Source organism: Vanessa cardui, chromosome 13, assembly GCF_905220365.1.
Source record: "Vanessa cardui chromosome 13, ilVanCard2.1, whole genome shotgun sequence".
Taxonomy (NCBI): Eukaryota; Metazoa; Arthropoda; class Insecta; order Lepidoptera; family Nymphalidae; genus Vanessa; species Vanessa cardui.
Window position 1 is genome coordinate 14,424,121 of NC_061135.1, and position 23,506 is coordinate 14,447,626.

The 23,506-nt window shown below is 36.2% G+C and overlaps 2 protein-coding genes across 3 annotated transcripts; one reads left to right on the forward strand and one right to left on the reverse strand.

Annotated features, from left to right (window-relative positions):
• Positions 1-1,237: 1,237 nt before the first annotated feature.
• LOC124534971 (pickpocket protein 28-like) lies at positions 1,238-13,383 on the forward strand. Its single transcript, XM_047111003.1, has 10 exons — positions 1,238-1,425; positions 1,553-1,631; positions 2,364-2,482; positions 2,549-2,663; positions 3,105-3,274; positions 3,536-3,647; positions 6,489-6,763; positions 7,080-7,204; positions 12,896-13,138; positions 13,208-13,383. The coding sequence occupies exons 1-10, from the start codon at positions 1,238-1,240 to the stop codon at positions 13,381-13,383; spliced, it is 1,602 nt and encodes a 533-aa protein (XP_046966959.1).
• Positions 13,374-23,402, reverse strand: LOC124534582 (myelin expression factor 2-like). Of its 2 annotated transcripts, XR_006966746.1 has the most exons (13): positions 23,224-23,402; positions 22,870-23,062; positions 22,617-22,779; positions 21,277-21,379; positions 20,611-20,728; positions 20,361-20,507; positions 19,899-20,240; positions 19,492-19,711; positions 18,889-19,098; positions 16,936-17,009; positions 14,044-14,183; positions 13,709-13,824; positions 13,374-13,458 (listed from the first exon to the last, which is right to left on the reverse strand). XR_006966746.1 is itself a non-coding variant. In XM_047110499.1 (11 exons), exons 2-10 carry the CDS (start codon positions 23,050-23,052, stop codon positions 16,954-16,956), a joined length of 1,542 nt encoding a protein of 513 aa, XP_046966455.1. In that variant the 5' UTR covers positions 23,053-23,062; positions 23,224-23,402; the 3' UTR covers positions 15,434-15,729; positions 16,936-16,953. The 2 variants fall into 2 exon arrangements, 1 of the variants encoding a protein (XP_046966455.1); XM_047110499.1 differs by lacking the exons at positions 13,374-13,458; positions 13,709-13,824; positions 14,044-14,183 and adding an exon at positions 15,434-15,729.
• Between the last annotated feature and the right edge of the window lie 104 nt (positions 23,403-23,506).

Sequence of the window (23,506 nt, forward strand, 5' to 3'; positions counted from 1 at the left end):
CGTAAATTTCGGCACGTGCATTTGAAACTGTATTATTTTTTACGGAAGCTCCGTGAAATTAAACAGCACCTATTTTGTAAAACATAATTTTGTAAAAAAATAACATGGCAAAGCCTAGAATGTACATAATTTGACCATAAGTATATTTTGCGTCTGCCAGAATCTGCACACTCTCTCTTGCAAACACATTCCCTGGCGGCAATGATATGTGCCAGATAGAACTGGTATAACCATACAGTCTTTGCTTCTTCTACTGAGAATTTGGTGGTATAAACTTTTTAGGTTAGTTTATTTTTCATAATTTAATTTTTTGTTGTTCTCTTATTTAGTGATAGTGAAGTTTAAATAAATAAAATAAAAAAGTATATATCTCTTACACCTCCAATGAGGTATTATTCACTATTAAGGTTTCCTTATACACAAGAGTCGAATAAATACTCATTGCTAAAAGATGATTGTTCCCAGTTCATAACCGTGATTGTGATATACACCTGTTTTTGTTTACAGCGAACATTTTACGTCATTGTATATTTCAGAATACACATATTTAAATGAAGAGCACAACTTTTATGTTGTACAGTCGCTTCTAGAGTGGAAATGAGTAAACTGACAGTAATCAGTATTCAGTCTTAATAAACGTATTCATAAAAAAATATTCCCAATGATTAATCAATCTGTACTTTTTTTCGGTTCTTGTTACTAGTTTTTAGCTTTCCGGCTACATATTTCCCTCCGTCGGCTACTTCATAAATAAAAAGTACATTGTTGTCTCCGGCTTCTCTTTATAGTGAGATAAAAAAAATACCACTTTCGTCATAAAATTCACATTTTTTTAATATAACCACATTATCAAAATCGGTCTAGGTCTTTCACGTGATGTTACCGCATACAATTTTAATATGATATAGATTATTTATGTGTTCGAAAGAAAATACTACAGAACTGTATGTTGCCAGTATAATTATATTTAGATTTAACTCTATAAGGTACGTAACATTTTTGTACAATTAAATCAGATACCATTATCCTAAACGATCAGATTGTCTACAACATCATTACGTATTCATGTTATTGAATAAGAACTTATTCATTGTTAAGCGCTTGAATATGTATACCATTAGTTGAATTATATCGGAGCCGCTTATAAAAGCTTTTGAAATCACTTATCCACAAAGCGCCCATTAAGTAGTCAAAGTTTATGGCCTGCTGAATAAACATTGTAAAGAATAGTTCAATGATGAAGTTCAGGCGTAATAAGCGTGTGAAAGGAAATAAATTTACTTCCAGAAGCATAAAACATCTTAATAATTGCAACAGGTCGCTAAAGAAACAAAATCTTGTCCAATATATACGAAATGAATTGGCCACTTCTACGACACACGGACTATCCTACTTTGTAAAGAAGCGTATACATTATTTGGAAAAGTAAGTACAATATTGATTTAATTTTAAATTAATATATTCTTATTCCCATAAACTTTGTACAAAGATTTTGTGTACCGGATTATTTCGTGCAAACCATTGTTCACTCAAGCAGAGTTCTAATTCACAGGCTTTTCTGGATAGGAAACTTTGTGGCGTGCGTGGTACTTGCGGCACTGTTACTAAATGTGCAGTATAGAAGATTTATCGTAAGTTTTTGGGATAAAATATACCCAACTTTTGGTAAAAAGATACTTTAGAAGCATAATTTAACTAAACTCTTGCTAATCTGAGGTTATTTATATAAAGTAGATTAAATATTACTTGAAGCCCTAAAAATATAAATAAATAAGCTTAATAATAAGCTAATAAAATTTCGCACGAAATTTACTAGTTTGAATACGTGTTATATATGGAAAAAGAGAGCCTACACCTATCTTAAAGGTCGGTAACGCATCTGCAAGCATCCCGGTGTTGGAAGGTGGACGGTGGTAGTCACTTTTCGTTAGGTGAGCCTCCTACCCGTTTGCCACCTATACTATAAATAATCAACTAAATACTACATATAAATATACATCTATATATAGGTGAATAGATGCGTCTTTTGTTTTTATTCAATTCAATTCCTAGTTTAATGTTTTTTAAGTATAAGATAGTTAAATAATTACTTAAAATTTCGGACCATTGATTATTTAGAGTAAGGTTTATTTAAAAAAATGTGACACTAATAGTTGGAACAAACTAAAACTAAAAACTTGGAACTGTTTATTTGTTTAAACAGAACTATATCCGACTTGCGAGCAATGAGTAAAAATCATAAACAATAACAAAAAAAACTAAAATTTTAATAGGATAGACCTTTCCTGAGATGTTGCTGATGAGAAATCCCATCGAGCACACAGCTACGAGTAATATATGAATAAAATATTAATTATTTCCAGGCGGCGCCGACCGTGATGAGCGTCGAGATGAACTATTTCGACTGGAACATTTCATATCCTGCAGTCACGCTTTGTCCGCTTTATAAACCAGACGTGAAAAAATTTCACACGTATATCAAGTAAGATTTAATTAAAACATATGTATCACATAAATATATGAATAAACACAAAACTAATAATTACAGCCAAACATATAATTACACGGGATTACATGTGGAGGGATATTTATGGGCAATATCGCAAGCTGCGCTGGACACTTTGGAATATATGGACTTAAATATCCCGGAAGACGTAATCCCGGTAAGCAACGAATGATTTAAACTTAATGCTGATAAGAAATAAATAAAACAACGTAACAAATGTTATTTGCAGTCGTAGCTTTTGTTTAGGTTAGTATAGAAAGGTATATGCCACACCGCTAGACTAAGGCCTTTTCATCTCTTAAGAAGGTTTAGAGCTTACACTTACAAAAAATATACTGTATACAATTTTAGTATAAGTTAAAAAAAAATAAAGATTACAAATTAAAGATGAAATACACCAAAGGCACAGACTACAAGAGAGAGTTACAAGAACAAAAAAAACTATGGTTAATTGTAATAGACAATTGAGAATGCCTGGCATAAGATTGCTTTTTTTTTTCATAATAATAAAATATTATTTAGATAAATTATAGAACATTATAATTAAAAGAAAGTGCACGGTAATCGGTAACAACATTAATCTTCTCCAATTTGACAGCTAATTCATCCGAAAGATTACGCGACATTGGCGGCTTCAATGTTCAGGAAATTTGAAAACACATGGCTGACCACTAATACGAACTGGTCGATTACCGTGGATGCAGCCATGACGGAAATGGGCATGTGCCACGTGATTAATTCTAATGTTGCGATATATGACAAACCTCAGTAAGCGGTATTTGTATTAGCACCGTATTTGGTGTAGTTAACAGCTTTTCTGCATATAAATTTAATTCGAACATATTGGCACAAGTGTGAGTTTTTATAGACTATAGACTATTGAATCTGACTTCTATTCGAAATAAATGAGAAACGAAAAAGGTCGTCTACCCTAAGTATTAAAAGTCAATTGTACGCATGTGTTTGTATAAGGAAACAAAAGCGAAGTTTGCAAGTCCCATGTAACTCTGTTTTGTTTTTCTATTGCAGCCACTGGAATGATAAAACGCCACCGCCACCATACGTCAAAAGTAACATGGAACTCTCTGTATTTGAAGCAAATTTCGTAACTGAGATAACAAATTTTTCGAGTATTTATAAGGTTTGAGTCTGTCAATCAATTATTTCATATTCTTACTGTAAATAGCTTTATGCATAGCACACGCTGAAATTATTTGTACACTTCCAAAATTTGATTGTGTACTGACAATTATTCAATTCCTTGAAAGAAATCCAAAAGATTTACAAAAAGCACCGTTGTTTTTAAGATGCAATAATAAATAGGTAAATATATTTATTTTTGCACATCGTAAATGAGAATGGATACCTACACTCTTATACAGGTAGTATAATACAAATTAGTGACTTTTGGACTACACGCGACTTCTTGTTAACCGGGCTTAGATACGGACAGTTATAATTTAATCATTTTTTTATTATTTTATCGATATTCTATGCCATATTAGATTGCTCAATATTAAAGACAACTTCGTGTGAGTAAAACCAAAATAAATACTGAGATCATCAATAAGAAACAGAAAAGTCAACTGTAATGTAAATTTAATATTTCAACGCAGTAATATTCTACTTTTTGCTGATCACATTTGCTACATAACATCACTAACGTATCGCATGCTGGGATTTATTTTAAGAGTCGGTAAGGATTTCAGGTAGTGCTCAACTTTCTTTCTGCTCTATAACTTTTGAATATCTATTCCTGTGCTGTATGATGTAGTACATGTACGAATAAATGTTAACACAGTATATCTACTCTCGTTTTACGTAGACAAGCTAGAAATCAGCTTCGTTCCATAGTAAAACAAAGTCGCATCCCGCTTTCTTTCTGTCCACGTGTATGCTTAGATCTTTAATACTACGCAACGGATTTTGATTCATTTTTTTAATATAGATAGTAGTTTAAGAGAATGATTTTTATGTATAATACATGCATAATATACTAGAGAAACACTAATAATTTTATACGTTTCTAAAGTAATTCGAGTTGAGTTTGTTTGAGTCGAGATGGCCCAGTGGTTAGAACGCGTGCATCTTAACCGATGATTGCGGGTTCAAACCCAGGCAAGCACCGCTGATTCATGTGCTTAATTTGTCTTTATAATTCATCTCGTGCTCAGCGGTGAAGGAAAACATCGTGAGGAAACCTGCATGTGACAAATTTCATAGAATTTCTGCCACATGTGTATTCCACCAACCCGCATTGGAACAGCGTGGTGGAATATGTTCCAAACCTTCTCCTCAAAGGGAGAGGAGGCCTTTAGCCCAGCAGTGGGAATTTACAGGCTGTTGTTGTTGTTGTAAAGTAATTCAAAAAACAGTTCGCGATGGTATATATATCTCTTAGGGATAACACACAATAAACATCTTTTATCCTTTACGTTTTACAAAAAATAATGCCTTATTGTCGAAGTGACTTTAGGTAACACAGCATTAATTCTTATCAAATTATACTTAATGAATGAATGATTTGTTTAAGGTACTCCTTAAACAAATCATTCATTTAAATGGCATGCTGTAATTTAAATGAATATTTTGATCTATATTAAATGCTCATAGTGACACTGGCAAAAATATAGTTGCTCAAATATATTTTTTAATGAATACACAAATTATACCCTGTACAAAATACCTCGATGTTTTTGACAGTTGTAAATTTTCTGATCGACGTAACTTTGCAATGACGAACATGTTATTAACTTAGCTGTAAAAGTAAAGTAATAGCGTGTAAATTTCCCACAGCTGGGCTAAGTCTAGGTTGGAATATATTTCACTACGCTGTTCCAATGCGGGTTGGTGGAATGCACATGTGGCAGAATTTCGATGAAATTAGACACACGCAGGTTTCCTCGCGATGTTTATAAACACAATTAAGCACATATATATATATGTATAGTGGTGCTTGCCTGGGTTTGAACCCACAATCATCAGTTAAGATGCACGCGTTCTAACCACTGGGCCATCAATTATTAACTAAGCTGATGTATATATTATTGTATATGATTATGTTATAGGTGTTATCGCATTATTATTTTTTCATAAAATAAAAATACGCATTTATTTAAAGATGCATCAGTAATTCTGATTATGCCCGTGTGGAGTGAGATCCCAAAACTAAGCAGAGCTTTTTTGCTGTGTAATAAGGATCCAGAATTGTGTGGGACATTTCATTATTTCTAAGGTTCTCATTTGAACTTTCCAAAGTTTAACCCATAGCTTTGGATGCTCTCTATATGATATTTCCATGGAATTTTCAAGTTCTTATAATATGAAGTTCTTGATCCAAAGACATACTTTTATTGAAATCTCGAGGTTCAATATAAACTCGTATCGACTTGTACTTCGTTTCACGGTATGGGAACGTTTATTATGTAAAAGTTGTGCAATATTGTCTTTAACTGAAGAGCGTGAGGAGTATCTACACTGATGTTTTAGATCGTGTTGACGATAATTATACTCCATCCAGAGCAACAATACCTTATTCCCTCATAGTTGTCATCACATAAAGGTGCTTGTTAAAGCCTACTTGATATAGTATATTATGATTTTAATTGCTTAGTACCTACCAGCTCCATCTTTTGTGACAACAAAAATACATACTCATACAATCAGTAGATAACACCTTTAACGAACATATAACACTGTAATTCTTGTTAAATGTTACCGCCACTGAAAATGCGCCAATATAAGTTAGGATAGATTTTTTTTTATTTCATTTTGTATTAAATATATGGCATTAATACGTAAGTACCCCTTTAAATACAATATAAAAGTTTCGATGCAGCTAGAAAGTATCACAAGAATATATGACGCTTGACAGTTAAATTGGCGGGAAATTACAGAAGTCAGAAGTAATACACAGGACATTCACTTAAATTCACACATTCATAAGGACTACTTCTTCGACACTGTGTTTTATAAGACGTAGAAATACCATACGAATATATTTTACATTAAAAAAATATCAGATGTAAAGTCGTCATTCGTATACATGCGAAGAACTTTAGTAAATGCAAATAATTATATAATCTACATTCGACACAATTTGCAGGTTTTCATCCACAGCCCCGACGAAGTAACGACGAGTACCACATCGTCGTTCGGTTTCGACGTGGAGGGGATAATCTCATTTGGCTTGTCTGTTTGGAGTAGCAGAATATCGGAAACGCTGCGTTATAAATCACTTCATCTACGAAAATGCAGGTAGTATCCACCCGGATTAATATTGGGCTATGTTAACGTAAAGGCGATACTTTTGTGTAGCTGTGTTTGAGTGGAATATTTATTGGGCTAGTGAGAGCACTAGCGCAGATCATAATATCGTAGTAGCAGGTCATAACATCGTAGAGACAGTGGCTGGCAATTTAGGTATTATTATTGAACTTTTACATTATATATAATCACAGTCCGAATGCAGCCGCTATTGAATTCGTGTAACGTCAATATATTGTAATCTGAATACAAAAAAGTTGCATATGGTGGAGCGCATTTTACGATATAATCCTTATTTTTATTGCAGATTTCCTAATGAACCTATAAGCAAAAGATATCCCATTTATTCGTATAGTCATTGCATGTTAGAATGCAGAATCAAGGTGATCCTGAAGCTTTGCGGCTGCGTACCGCATTTCTACAAACCCTTAGGTATGTTGTAAACTGATACCTACTCGTTTATGTTATGTAAATACACATAGGTACTAATGAGGAATGGTCATTTTTAGATGTGTTTCAATTTTGAAATAGAAAAAAATGGTTAATTAAGTCAATCGATTGAGTATTTATTTAGGCAAATTTTGGTACAGGAAAATCTCATAGATAAGCGTCACCGACATGCTCATGACAGGCGCATGCGCGCTCGGGCCATCTACTATACGCGTTAGGCGCTTTTTAGATGGGTGAAATTTCTTGTGTTCGCGTCAACGACATGTTTATAACAGTATTTAGAAACATTAGATATTTCATGTTTGCGTTTGATTAATGTTTGAATAGTTTTAATTGTAGAATTACTGTGAATACACCAAAGATTTGAATACACATTACATATTCTCAATTTTAAAATTAACAGAAAATTATTTTAGGGCTTTGTATTTAGTTTGACGTTTGAAAATTTTATACCTTTTATTTTCTAATATTTAAAAATATCAAATGCATCACGAAATGAGTATTTCACGGTGGCATTAAGCAGATTTCCAGATGTATTTTTGCCGTTGACTTTGAAATTAAAGTTATTTCATGAAACAATAAACCACCAAATCATACATCTAGCGCTATTAGCCCCTCTATACGAAATAAATTTTATATTCCAGAATCATATACAGATTATAATACCAACACTGAATACAATATTATTTCAGAATTAAATTATATTCCACAATTATATGAATATCCTTCCACGTGTTGCTCAAAATAATATTCAAAACTTATGTTCTCAACATAACCTATCTGTGCAAACATTTTTTTTAACAAATTTCCAGTGCTCATCGATTATTATAAGTAAAAGAATCTTCTGGATCTACGTTAAAAATAGGTATTCCACAAGGTTTTGTTATATAGCGTTGTTTGCTGACGATACTTTACTTATTTTTAAGGTTGACAGGAAAAAACTGACTGTGACGATGTGAAAGGTGCATTATCACCAAGTACACGATTGGTTTTCAGTAAATAACTTAGTTTTGAATGAGTCAAACAACAAAATGTGTAATATTTACCCTACCCAACGTTAGAAAGCAAAATTATAATATATCTTTAAAGGGTGACCGACTTGATGTAGCCGATACTACAATGTTCTTGGAAATAGAATTGGATTCCAAACTTCAGTAGAGTCCTCATTTATCATTTGCCGTTTCGTAAATACAAATCCTTTATCAAATCAAATCAATCAAATCAAAATAAACTTTATTCGAGTAGGCTTTTACAAGCACTTTTGAATCGTAATTTTACAATTAAGTGAAGCTACCACCGGTTCGGAAAGTAGATTCTACCGAGAAGAACCGACAAGAAACTCAGTAGTGACTCTTTTTTTAACATTAATACAGTGGTAAAAAGGCATATTATTCGATACAAGATTTTATAGATGGTAAAAAACCTGTTGACTTCCAAGTAATCCGACTTGGCTATTATTTTAAATAATTGTATTTAACTAACTTGACTTTGTATTTTTAAATGTTGATAAAGATTAACTAGTGAGTTTCTTTTTTCTTGATTCAGAAGTGCTTGTAAAAAGTTAGCCTACTTGAATAAAGTTAATTTTGATTTTGATTGTTTTTGGTTTTGATAAAAAATATTTTCTTGAAAATTACAAGATTTTCTTTTGGCCATGTTTGAAATATAAGTGACTGTTTTAAAAAATTTGAAAACTGTTTTAAAATTTTTGTCAATATAACTCCCAGTTCGAACGAATTCAGCATATTATTGATTGAAATTATGAAAATGGACAATTCATTTTAATGAGACAGATACAAAAAAAAATACTAGAAAAATTTATAATTTATACAAAATAAGGTTCTGAAATACCCGAAAAAAAGACTTGACGAGAAATATGATAATATACCGATGATTTTAAATGGAGACTTCAATATCAACTTCGCAGATTATAGAAATCCACTATCAATTGAATTTCTAAAAGAAACAATATAAATATGCCCAATGACCGAAATTTCAGTACTACAATATATAAAACGACGATTGATGCGGTTTCTATCTGATAGTTCGATAAATTTCAATCAAAAATCTTATTTTAGTTACCATATTCCAAGAAGCAAAAAAAACAAAATGACAATTAAAAGTCATTGAAGTAAGTTCACTAAGTATTGTTGAAAATGATGCAAAAAATGAAAGTAATGCTTAAAGTCATATACATTGAATTTGAGCAGAAACACATACTATCCACAAATAATATGAGTGTATTTTATTTATTTCAATTTCATAGTATCCACATTTTGTCATGATCTTGTCCAATACTTAATATAAAAATATGTATGAATAGTTGTAAAAACCAGATCGATGTTAAAGATTGTAAAGTACATATTGGCAGAATTGGCGAGAGACTGGTGCGGTTCCCATCAGGAACACGTGCGTTCTGGTCTCTCGCTAAGGCTGTTCTAGGGTATGTCTGTCAGCCTTCCTTTCCATCTTTGCACAGGGACGGTGAGTCTATGGTTCATACCGCGAAGGAGAAGGCCGATCTCTTAGAGGTCTCTCTTCGCGTCGAACTTGACTCTGGATGACCGAGGAAAGTCACCACCAACAATCCCGCGGTCTGATACGACGATGCCGGAGGTTAAATTTTGGCCAAGTGCAGTTCGGAAAGCACTTCTTTCCTTGGACATTCACAAGTCGGGTGGACCCGATGGCATCCCTCCAATCGTGCTACGGACATGTGCTCCCGAGTTGGCACCGGTCTTAACGCGTCTTTTCCGGCAATCCTACGCATTAGGCGACGTCCCGAACTTCTGGAAGACTGCTTTCGTGCACCCGATCCCTAAAAAAGGCAACCGCTCAGATCCGTCCAATTATAGACCTATAGCCATCACCTCCTTGCTCTCCAAGATAATGGAGTCCCTTATTAACTGCCAGCTCCTGCGGTATCTAGAGGAGAACCAACTGATTAGCGACCGCCAGTACGGTTTTCGTCGGTGTCGGTCGGCCGGTGATCTTCTAGTTTACCTTACTCATAGATGGGCTGAAGCAGTTGAGAGCAAGGGGGAGGCATTAGCCAGCTTGGACATAGCGAAGGCCTTCGATCGCGTGTGGCACAAAACGCTTCTTTCGAAGCTTCCTTCAAAATCAAAATCAAAGTATACTTTATTCAAGTGGGCTTTTACAAGCACTTTTGAATCGTCATTTAACAATTAAGTGAAGCTACCACCGGTTCGGAAAGTAGATTCTACCGAGAAGAACCGGCAAGAAACTCAGTAGTTACTCTTTTTCAACATTTAAAAAAATACATGTTAGTAAATACAATTATTAAGTTAATATATCCTGCCTGGAAGTCAACAGGTATTAATTCCACGTTTATTTATCATCTACAAAATCTTGTATCGAATAATACGCCTTTTTCACCAATGTATTTTTTATAAACAATTTGAATTTACGAGACGGCAAAGTTAAAAATGTCTGTGGAATTTTATTATAGAAGTGGATACCTTGCCCCAAGAAAGATTTATTGACTTTGCGGAGTCGGAAACTTGGCGTTAATAGCTTATTCTTACTTCTAGTACATATACAATGATTATCACTGATACATGATGTTGTTGTAAATATATTGCGACGCAACAGTGAGTATTCCTACTCTGTTAAAAACATCCCGAAGAGAGTCTCTAGCTCCAAGCTTATAAATAAACCGAATTGCTCTCTTTTGTAAAATAAAGACAGTTTCAATGTCTGCAGCGTTACCCCAAAGTAATATGCCATATGACATAATACTGTGAAAATAACCAAAATAAACTAAACGAGCGGTATAAATATCAGTTAGTTGTCTAACTTTTCTAACCGCTTATGCTGCGGAGCTGAGTCTCCCTGTTAGGGACGACAAATGGGGACTCCACTGAAGTCTGGAATCCAATTCTATTCCCAAGACGTACGGTAGTATCGGCTACATCAAGCGGGCCACCGCTTAAATTGCTTCTTGCTTCCTATGGGCTTCCCGGGAAATTATGCAATTGGATAACCAGCTTTTTGGCAGATCGGAGCGTCAAGGTCGTTGTCGACGGTGCATGCTCTGACTTAAAATTCGTCAATGCTGGTGTACCACAAGACTGCGTTCTATCACCCACTCTATTTCTTCTGCATATCAATTATTTGTTGCAAACGGGAGCATTCACTGCTATGCAGACGACAGTACCGTTGACACCTTATACACCGGCCGCGCTAATATTTCTCGGGAAAGCGTCGAAGAAAACCGGAACAAACTTGTGTCTGAAATCGAGTCATCGTTAAACGAAGTCTCGAACTGGGGCCGACTAAGTCTAGTCCATTTCAACCCCAAAAAGACGCAAATTTGGCCGTTAACCGCTAAAAAAACACCATTTGTCGTATCTCCACGATTTGAGAACATCCCGATAGCCGCTACATGTAGTATCGGAATACTTGGGGTTGATATTTCGAGTCTCGTTCAGTTCCGCGGTCAATTGGAAGGCAAAGCCAAATTGGCTTCCAAAAAGTTCGGTGTGCTCAGCAAGGCGAGACAGTATTTCACGTCGGCCCATCGCCTAAAACTTGACAAGGCGCAAATTCGGCCTCACATGGAGTACTGCTCTCACCTCTGGGCGGGTGCTCCTCAGTACCAGCTCCTTCCATTTGACCGTATCCAACGTAGAGCGGCTCGAGTTATCGACGATCAAGCCCTTTCCGATCTCCTTGATCCTTTGGCTTTGCGTAGAGATGTTGGATCACTCTGCATCTTCTACCTAATTTTTCACGGGGAATGTTCCGAGGAATTGTTCGGATTAATCCCGGCTGCTGAATTTCACCTTCGGACATCTCGCCAAAATTTTTCTCGCGATTTCTTAGACATTTTCTGCCTCGCACAACCACTTTGTGGAACCAGCTTTCGCCGGCGGTTTTTCCGAACCGATACGACATGGAAACCTTCAAGAGCGTATTCCTTTCTTAAAGGCCGGCAACGCACCTGCAAGCCCCCTGGTGTTGCAGATGTACATGGGCGGTGGTATTCACTTTTGATCAGGTGAGCCTCCTGCTAGTTTGCCACCTATGTGTTTTCAAACGGGGTGTCCACATTTACCGTATGGTTACAACCTTCAGACTTCACCCAGGTCTCGCCTTGTCGGACGGATTGTTGAAGGAGCTAAATTGAATAGGGGCTTTTCATCGGAATATCCTCTTCGACTTCATCAATATTTTCGCAGTTAGAAACATTGAGATTGACTAATAAATCGAAAATGCGATCTTCTCGCAAACTTGAAAAAAAATACGAATTTATGTCGCGAGTGCCCAAATTATCATAGGTGATAAAGAAAATACTCTGAATTCAGTTTAATTCCTTTGTGTTGTCTAATGATTTCCTCCAGAGGACGCCACTGTAACTTGTCACTGTTTCAATTTATAATGTCCAACACTATACACGGCTCACTAACTATTTAATCTTTATATATGAATATTTATACCACTTTCGATCATGGTCAAAAACGATCCGGCTCGAAGGACCTTCATGTCTCAATGTAGTACTGAGCCTGGGGAATTGAACATTAAGCCCCGAACGCATAACGACAGCGCGATTCAATCAACTACTAAGGTCATCTAATATTAAATGAAGCCATTAACACATTTTAATTATTAACGAAGTCACTAGACAAGCACAATGATATGACCTGGCAGAGCACGAGCGCACGTGCCGCATCGCGGAGCTGCAGTGCGTGCTGCGGCACCGGCGCGCCATCGTGTCGCTGCGCGGCGCGCGCGGCTGCGCGTGCGCCGGCGCCTGCGAGCTCGACCTGTACTACAAGGACACCGAGGACTTCGAGCCCACCAAGGGGTTCAACCGGCTCATCCTCAAGATCACCTCCTTCCCGAGGGTCCGCGTCGTCCGTGACGTCATCTTCAGCTCCGCCGACATCCTGCGTAATCAATTTTCCTTGTCTCGGATGTGTTTGATTTTTGAGATGGATTTGAATACTCCTCTCGTTTCAGTGAGGAGCGGGGGCGTCGTCAACCTCTGCATCGGTTGCTCGGTAGTATCCGTCGTGGAGTTCCTGTTGGTGATCTTCAAAATTGTCCTGTACGTGATCGTGAAAGCACTCGGACGCTTTAAGACATGTAAGCTGGCAACTTTTAGGCGCACAAAGAAAAAGTCATGTCAAAAATAAATTCAATTTATTTCAATCTAGTAACAGTTTTTATTGTAACGATTTCGCTCCTCTGTCTTCCTCACATCATAATACCTAGAAAGAAAAATAAAACATCAGACTTTTCGATCAGAAAACATTCGCAAACGATCCTTGACATCTACTAATAGTCGCAATCGCGGCTTTTAAATTCAATGATAAATTCATTTCCCGCGCTCGCCATTAGAACCGGCGGTAAGGTTCTCATTTGACTATCAGTAAAAAAAGTCTTATGCTTCTATAATTGATTTGATATTATTTGTGTTCAATCATTAAATATTTATTCCATTTAATAGTATAAACTTACCGCGGCGGTTGGGCGAGGCTGTTTCATTTTGCATCGCGTATATTTCACAATAAACCCCATACCGTACACCATTGCTTTACGTTCAGATGACGAGAACTCGTCGTGAACGAATCAGGCTGAAAAGATAAAAAAACATTAAAAAAAATTAAATATCATTTTCATGAGTACATGAAGTTAATGCATTAACATTTTAAAGATGCGACTTGATCTTATACAATTTGAAAATTTTGATGCGTTGACAAAATACATATATTCTTTAAAAATATAAGTTAATGTAGGTTTTATTGCAAATTCAGTGCACGTCTTTAAAGTACGACTAATTATAATTCATTTACCTTGCATTGTACTTTTATGAAAGTATTCGAACATCTGCCTGCCTGGACCAGAACTATTTCTGATCCAATATATGCCAATATCCCATTCAATAACATCCCGTTTAATGACATAAGAAACGGATTTCAAATTGGACTTTCATCTGAAAAGTGTTGCAGAATGTTAGTATTGATTCCAAGCGTGTTGTAAATTTAAATAATAACCTAAACATGTTGCTAAAATTTTAAGGCACCGATACTATTCTTATCTGAAAAAGAAACCACAGGACATTACCGATTATTTCCAAATCGCGTCGATATGAACCGGCGGAAGGAATACGACGAGTCGCAGAGCAATCGTCGTCGTCGTCTATAAACAAGTTAGTACCCGACATATTTTGCAAGAGAATAAACGATATGCGTATGACATCCATGCGTACCCAAACAAACAATTTATATAATCTCCAAATTCGATGATTGAGAGTTGGGACACTTACCGTTGAAACGAAAAGTTTTCTCGAGACGAGTCGACAAATGAGCGTTATTCCATCTTCGATAAATATTTTCAAGACGTTGGGACGGTCGACGATGCACCAGAGCCTCAACTCGCGCAACAGCGACCTTAATATCTAATGATGCATTCATTGGACTTGATATTAAGGCGCCCCTTGCGACCCGCGGTCAACAAATTCATGTTAACTTTACTAGATCATCTATACTTAAAAATACAAGCTTTTGCAATTCTAAAATTCTTCTGAACTAAAGCAATTCGTTGGACCACAAATTGTCTCTTTTACAAATTTCTTGCACAAATTTCTGGCAACAAATTATAAACCTTGTCAAAATTACCCTTCCCTTAAGAAACCTTCAAAAACCTTAAAAGCATGTTAAAACTATCGAAATATCAGTCTTACCCAAATGCAGGATCGATCAAACTCGACATTTTACGCTGAATTCCTGCGATCAAATAGTCAGTTTACGTTATTTATCACTCGTTGTATTTGCAACTATACGACTACAATTTACCTTCACGACCGAAGCGTAAGTATATCGCACCACTTACGACCTTTCAATAGTTATTCATGTCAGAAAGGAAAATATAACGTATGGATCTTAAAATGAAATCTCCACGCGCGTGGAAGATCTGGTCGCGCACCAATTTAGACATCACTCAAAGCGAATTTAAATAAACTGTTTAGTGAGACGTGAAAGTACATTGCCGTGGATGTGATTTGTTGTATATTGCGATAGACGAACGCCCTCATCTAATGAGCGATGCAATAACTGATAGACAAAGCGTCAATGGTGAGAATGAGTAACTTACCGAATATGGCGATCAATGTTTTGTTATTCAATTTCATTCGAAACCATTTCTCTGTTCGATGACCATAAGGAGGACCAATAATTGAAAGTATTAGCTATATTATTTTATTGAAGTTCAAATGAATGTACAGTTACACAAAATAATGTTACAAGTCGATAAGAAAATGTAATATCGAGGTTAAAAGTTCGCCAGAAAAGAAACAATTATTTTGGACTAACTCCGGATCGCCGAGCGGCGGGACTTACTCTAACTAGCCTAGTTACAGATATTTGTCAAGAGTCAAGTTCGATCTAGAGGAAGCGGCCCCGACACGTTACGCAGCGGATGTACTAAGACGATGATGGAAACCGGCTTTCGACCAAGAGACCAACTTCAATATCACATCCCTGAAAACACAAAAACAATTTATTTTCCCACCACTCTTAAACACTGTCTAAGGTACATCCTACGGTTATACAGACAATTATACACTATTGAAAAGGAACCGAGACCGTTTGGCAGACAGAATACCTTCCTCGTACCGAGCGAATCATTTTAATTTCCTACGCCATCGCCGGATTCAAGGGTGAAATTAAGACCGAGCGACCTCAAAAGTTTAGAAGCAGTTGCCAGTTTTCGGTCCTTGATACAAGAGTTGCGGGTTCGAGTCCTGCTTTAACGTATATTTAGATTTTGTTTTTTAATTAAAAATGATGATTAATAATTCAATCAGCATCGATTGAGATCACAAAACAACTTTCTTATCATTACTGGCGTGTTGTAAAGATACCGATGACACCAATTGAAAGAACGTGAGTTATGATGAGACGTAGGAATAAAAAAATGCCCTCGAAAGAAATCCGAAGATAAAAGAAGAAAATCAAGCAATTAATAAAGCTGTTACTGAATTCACATCGAGAGTTAGTGACCCCACTGACTAAATGTATAGTTTTGGCCCAGCTGGAGCCGAAGCGTTGTATCGGAGCGCACTATAAACGAATGAGAATCTCGGTATCTTTATTCTTCTATATTTATTAATAAAAATAGTAATAGTTATGAATTGGTGTTGTAATGTATACGTTAAAAATCTGGCAAATTTTATTATTCATTTCATACTGTTTAGCAACGCAAATCTGATTTCTTGTGTGTTAGTAATAACGCAAGTAGCTACCAACGATCACTTGCGGGTGTGGAGGGAGCGGGCTTGGATGGCATATGTCGATGATCAAGCGCAGTTGTCAATGTACTAAGGGTCCCGGGACTATTAGTCCCCTTAATCGGAACAGGCAACTATTTTCTCACTCTCCTAATATAGCTAAATTCCCCAATATTTAAAAATGGCTACCTAAAGGTTGCATTATTTACACAAAGATCTATCGAATCGAATAAGTGAAAACTAATAATAAAATAATTTTCGGCCTCGCTAGTGACAAGGATATAACCTAAATCCTATTTACAGATAATATAGACATAATTTCAATTTAAACTTCGAAGCTAACGTCAACAGCAACCGCAAAACCAAAACGGACATCATGACCCGCCTTAGACGCATGAATGTGGAATTTATTTTAGCAAATCATGAACTCAAGGTCACGACTGAAGGCAGTACTCACCCGATCGGGAGGCGGGTCTCAGAAGAAACGGACATCGATGGTTCTGCCGTCGATGCGCGTCCTGTCAAACATTTCTGAGCGCAGCGCTAAGGAAACCATCTTTAAATTTTCGAAAAAAATACTATTTTAAATCAACTTCTCATCCATTTCGATAGAAATACTATTTATCATTGTGAGCAATTCGCTTTTACAACAGATCGATCGAAAACTGATGCGGCAATAGCGCTTCTCAAATCGCCTCCTGGCTATTTCTAATCATATACTACTATGTATCTTATTAATTTGACAAAAAAAAAAAATAACAAAAAAAAGACCCGCTGAGTTTCTTTCGCCGGTTCTTCTCAGGTCAGGGTGTTCCTTTTTCCGAACCGGTGGTAGTGTTTATTTGACAATCAATAAGTAAATGTAATGCTTCTATATTGAATAAAGGAATTTGAGTTTGAGTTTAAGTTCAAACATATTTACCATGCTTGGGAAAAATCACTGAATACCAATGGAGTTTTCTGTGATTTATCTAAACCATTTTGTGTAGAACACGAGCAGTGGCGTAGCTATCGTAGGGCCAGGAGGTGCAGTGCACCAGGGCCCCAGAGTTCAGGGGGCCCTCTAAACTAAACCTTAAACTTCTGTATTTATATATAGATTTCTTATTTGGTATCTATAATTTTAAAGGGTAATCATTAGTTAAAGAGAGATGGGAAAGAGGGAGTGAGGGCCCGATTCTTTTTCTATGCACCGGGCCCTTCCTCACCTAGCTACGCCACTGAACACGAGACGCTTCTTTATAAGTTAAAATATTACGGTGTAAAGGTAAGGCTCTTGATCTCATTGCTTCATACTTAAGTCAAAGGATCCAGGAAGTTTTCATTTATGGAATAAAGTCTTCTGGATCTACGTTAAAAATAGGTGTTCCACAAGGTTCAATTTTGGGTCCCTTTCTATTTCTAGTATATATAAATGATCTTCCTCTATATGTTAAAGGTATTGCTTCATACTTAAGTCAAAGGATCCAGGAAGTTTTCATTTATGGAATAAAGTCTTCTGGATCTACGTTAAAAATAGGTGTTCCACAAGGTTCAATTTTGGGTCCCTTTCTATTTCTAGTATATATAAATGATCTTCCTCTATATGTTAAAGGTATTTGTGATATAGTATTGTTTGCTGACGATACTTCACTGATTTTTAAAGTCGACAGGAATAAAACTGACTATGACGATGTGAAAGGTGCATTATCACAAATACAAGATTGTTTTAAAGTAAATAATTGGGTTTGGTAAATGCTCAAAAAACAAAATATGTAGTTTTTACCCTACCCAATGTTATAAAAAAAAAATTATAATATATCTTTAAACGGTGACCGACTTGATGTAGCCGATACTACGGTGTTCTTGAGAATAGAATTGGATTCCAGACTTCAGTGGAGTGCAAGACTCAGCTCCGCAACATATGCGGTTTGAAAAGTTAGACAACTAACTGATATTGATACCGCTCGTTTAGTTTATTTTGGTTATTTTCACAGTATTGTCATATGGCATGTTACTTTGGGGTAACGCTGCAGATATTGAATCTGTCTTTATTTTACAAAAGAGAGCAATCCGTTCTATTTATAATCATGGAGCTAGAGACTCTTCGGGATGTTTTTAACAAAGTAGGAATACTCACTGTTGCGTCGCAATATATTTACAACAATATTATATCACAGTAACATTGATCACTTTGATAAAATCAATGATAATCATTGTATGTGCACTAGTAAGGATAAGCTTATAACGCCAAGTTTCCGACTCCGCAAACTCAATAAATCCTTCTTGGGGCAAGGTATCCGTTTCTATAATAAAATCCCGCACTTAACTTTGCCATTTGCTAAATTCAAATAGTTTGTAAATATACAATGATAAAAAAGGCATATAATTCGACACAAGATGTTATAGATGATATATATGCAAAGGATACTGACGGCGCGCTCGGCGTCCCAGTCCTTGTGGAAGCGCACGATGGCGGTGTCGGCGGCCGTCATCTCGGCGAACTTCACGTCGCCGCACTCGCTGAACTTCTCGCGGATGAGCTGCCACGTCACGGTGGGCGGCAGGTTGCTGATGAGCACCATGTCCGACGCCTTGTCGCGCGACCCGCCCGACACGCCTCCCATCTGGCGGTTACTGCCTGCGGACAACACCAATCTCACTCTCCTGTTTTACGTTTGTTTGTAATATCGAAACGAGCCGAGATGGCCCAGTGGTTAGAACGCGTGCATCTTAACCGATGATTGCGGATTCAAACCCAGGCGAGCACCGCTGATTCATGTGCTTAATTTGTCTTTATAATTCATCTCGTGCTCAGCGGTGAAGGAAAACATCGTGAGGAAACCTGCATGTGACAAATTTCATAGAAATTCTGCCACATGTGTATTCCACCAACCCGCATTGGAACAGCGTGGTGGAATATGTTCCAAACCTTCTCCTCAAAGGGAGAGGAGGCCTTTAGCCCAGCAGTGGGAATTTACAGGCTGTTACTTTTGTAATATCTTCGATATGGATATTTATGCCATGTCCTTACCGGAAAGGGGCCCACTGCTCATAGTCGAGTTGGGTCCCAGAACATTATTGCCGAGGCCCGAGTTGCCGAGAACGTTGGCGCTCAGGTCCGCGGTGGTGAGACCCAGGCCGTTGGTGTTGTTGGCCTGAGCCTGGCTCAGCACGGTCGCCAGGTCGTTTGCCGTCAGGCCCTGCTGGAGGAGCTGGTTCTGCAGGGCTCCTAGCCCAGTGAGACCTAGAGCCTAAAAGTGGCAAGTCAGCTATTGGATCATTTGTTAATAGAAACTAAACAATGTTTTTGTTAAAACAGAAAACAGTTGATAATTAATAATACTGACAAAATTAGATACAGCCAATTTTGTTAAATTTGTATTGAGGTAACTCAACCAAGATAAGAGCAATACACTATATTTTACATGAAAATGTTACCTGCAATCCTAAGCTTCCACCTAGTGCTGCATTAGTACTTAATGGATTAGCAGATAGACCAGTTCCTAGACCATTTAAAGCAACATTAGTAGTAGGTACAGCTCCTAAAACTCCGGCACCAATTGCTGTACCGGCATTTGCCATATTCAAATTATTTGGAGCTGAATTTTGGGGTAAATTCCTGGCTACATCCCTCAGTGGTTCTCCATTCGGTCCGAGCCCCACGCCTATACTTTTAAGTCCTTCGGGTAGTTTCAGTTCAGACTTGTCAGACACTCCTCTGTCCATGCGAACAGTCATTCTACGATCATATAGCATTTGTTTGTCAAACATGGATATTGCCTGGAACAAATTGAAATAGAAACATGTAAACAATGATCATACACACTAAATATTTAGTTTGTAGGGGAGATGAGTTCATTTTTTTTTTTTTTCTACCAAGGAAACAAAAAAGTAACTTGCCTGTACAGCTTCAACAGGATGGTCATATTCAATTACTGCAAATCCTCGACTGTTACCATCTTTATCAACAGCCAAATCTATGTTGCGTACTTTCCCCGCCATTTTAAAAACTTCCTTGATTTTCGCTCGATCTGCTTTGTAGTCCAACTGTAACATTATCCTAATTAAGAACTTACTTCTCTATGCCACTGACATCACACATTTACATCGCTAATAATATTTCTATAACATTATCAAGCGAGATACTTACATTTGCAACAAATACTTTCTTTACTAGTGGTGGTTGTACATTGATTGATTCCAAAAATTGCAAGCTAAGACCATATGTGTTGTAATTTTCAGGTTCCCTTGGTTTATTTTGGCCCCAACTGGAAAAAAGAAATGTAATATATTATATATGATTTTATAACATTAATTGTAAAAGTCTACACTTGATTTGCAGCAAAAATCATGGTCAGCTATGAGTTTTTTGTTAACAACTTATATTATCATTACTACATTTCAAAGACGATATATCTACAATTTAAATGCTGCAGTATCTTTGGCTTAGTAACAGCCTATAAATTTCCCACTGTTGGGCTAATGGCCTCCTCTCCCGTTAAGTAAAGGGCTTGGAACATATTCCACCACGCTGTTCCAATGCTGGTTGATAGAATTCACATGTGGCAGAATTTCTATGAAATTTGTCACATGCAGGTTTCCTTACGATGTTTTACTTCACCGCAGAGCACGAGATGAATTATAAACACACATATATATAGTGGCGCTTGCCTGGGTTTGAACCCGAAATCATCGGTTAAGATGCATGTGTTCTAACCACTGGGCCATCTCGGCTCATTTTGGCTTATTGACATTAAAATGAATAGCATTAGAGGAAACAGCAGATAAATCTACTTGCCGATATCACAACACATACCCATCTTTATCTTCCCTCATGTTCCTTCCTCCGCCACCGCCGCCACCGCCGCCACCGCCACCACCACCTGACCTTGAACTATTCAATCTGTTTCTTTCACTACCTGGAAACAAATGATTGAAATGATATAACATTAAAATATAAAACAATAAAAACACTAGTTTTTCTCCAGTTGTAGGCTCTGTATAGTCTATTCCAATGGGAAGAGGAGAGAAGGTAAATAAACAACTTTGACCTTGAATTGATATGTTATTTGCATTCGACTAGTGAGGTGAAAATAATTTAATGAATGGGTAATTAATGCTAAGGAACAATATATTTTTTTTTATTTTAAAAGTAATTTTATGTTATTTTATAAATAATTATATATAAATTGCAGGTAAAATTAAAATAAAACAATTATTAAAAGAAAAGTCAGTAGGCAGAAGCTAAAGTTCGTAAATAGTAAATAGGTTTCAATCAGTCTGTTTTCATATTCCATATTACAACCTTATAAATAAATATACATATATTAAAAAAATATCTATAAAGTATTTTGAAACTAAAATAATATATTTATTATCTGTATAAATTCATTAATTCTTCATTTCGATTCATTATTCATTCATCGAAAAATGGCGTTTTGAATGTTGACAAAACTGTTTTAGTTAATTTAGAAGTGAAATTAAAGTGGATTTATGTAGTTTAGTGAAATATTGTTGTATTACAAATGAAGATATATTAATCAAGAACTGTTTGTAGTTAATCATATAGCGGAATTATCAACAAAACACTTGTGATATTGAAAAATACGGTATGTTTTGAATGTTTCCTTTTGTCGTTGGAATGGACTATAGACTTGATTGACTTGTTGGTCCCTAGGGTTTGGAGATTAAAAGGCCAATAATAATTATTGGATTTTTAAAGAACTAGGTATGCAAATAAAGAGTTGCTTGCCCTAGTGGTATGTTTAAAGGTGGTCATGGTCAAAGTTGTACTAACTATCATTTGTACTGCACAATAGACATAAAAAAAATATATATATATATCTATTTGACTCTTGTTATTGGTGTCCTGACAATGAGTAGTGTTTTTTTGCAAATCAGTAGGATAAAGAAATAAGAAGTTTACTCTTTGTAGAAAGATAGAAAACTAAGTATGGCCCAATAAGGAACATTAACTTTTACATCCATGCACTGAAGAACATAATATTTCACATAAATCATGTGTCTTATTTTAACAATTACATGGCAAACACATCCTTCCAATAAACTCTAACTAAACTAAGTACAGAATATTGTAAATACAAGTCTTAAATCTAGTACAAAAATAACAATGTATATATAAAGAAAAATAAATACCAGTTTCCGTCTTCAATACAAGTCTTCTGCCATTGAGCTCGTATCTGTGCATTACAAATAGAGCTTTCTTCATGGCTTCTGAATTAATAAACTCGACAACACCACAACCTCTTGGCTTTCCATTCTCATCATTAAACAGTTCGACATACGCAACATCTCCGACCTGGAAATTTAATAAACATAAAATGTATCGATTCCATTGAAACTTTCCGTATTCTAAAATGATTTCAAAATGCGCTGTTTCATGACAAACCTTTTCTTTAAACAAATCCTTCAATTCTGTCCAGCGAAACTCGTAAGGAATATTAGATACAAACAAGCGTTTTCCTTCCGATCTATCACGATCGTTGGATCGGTCTCTCGGAGCATCTGAAAACCTTGACGGTCTATCGCCCCGCCTCGAACGATCTCGATCCTTTTCCCTTTGATTGTCCATTTTCTGTTTTCTGAATAATTAAATATAAACAATTAGAAACTTCTCTGATATAATCGACTCTAAATATTAATATGATGCAGTAATAAAGCCGGTAAACATCAGTACCGGTCAATGACAGGGCGAGACCACGTTTTACAACTTCTAACAAGAATTGAATAAATAGATATTTACCTTCTTTTACAAGTAATAAAATAGCTAACGATAAGAGCACAAAGATTGATGTTTTTCACAAATCTAACCAAATTTTAAGCAACTCAACAGGCAAACAACTTCCATCAAACCTAAGTTTGAATCAAAATGGCGTCGAAATGAAATATAAACTAATTACAAAATATAAATATGATTTCATTTATGTAAAAATACAGATTAAAAAAAGCCTCAAATATGAGTTCGACGTTTAGACTTTAATTATTGTTTAATATTAACAATACCATTGGGTATCAACTAGAAATAT

Bases quoted from the DNA above. Each gene is read 5' to 3' on its own strand.
- LOC124534582 (XM_047110499.1), bottom strand. From the start codon at position 23,052: ATGGACAATCAAAGGGAAAAGGATCGAGATCGTTCGAGGCGGGGCGAT. The intron at 20,508-20,610 runs GTAAGTATCTCG...ATAATGTTACAG, and splicing joins AGAAAGTATTTGTTGCAAAT to TTGGACTACAAAGCAGATCG. The intron at 17,010-18,888 runs GTATCCTTTGCA...CGCTGCGCTCAG, and splicing joins GGACGCCGAGCGCGCCGTCA to AAATGTTTGACAGGACGCGC.
- LOC124534971 (XM_047111003.1), top strand. From the start codon at position 1,238: ATGAAGTTCAGGCGTAATAAGCGTGTGAAAGGAAATAAATTTACTTCC. The intron at 1,426-1,552 runs GTAAGTACAATA...TCTAATTCACAG, and splicing joins CGTATACATTATTTGGAAAA to GCTTTTCTGGATAGGAAACT. The intron at 2,483-2,548 runs GTAAGATTTAAT...TAATAATTACAG, and splicing joins AAATTTCACACGTATATCAA to CCAAACATATAATTACACGG.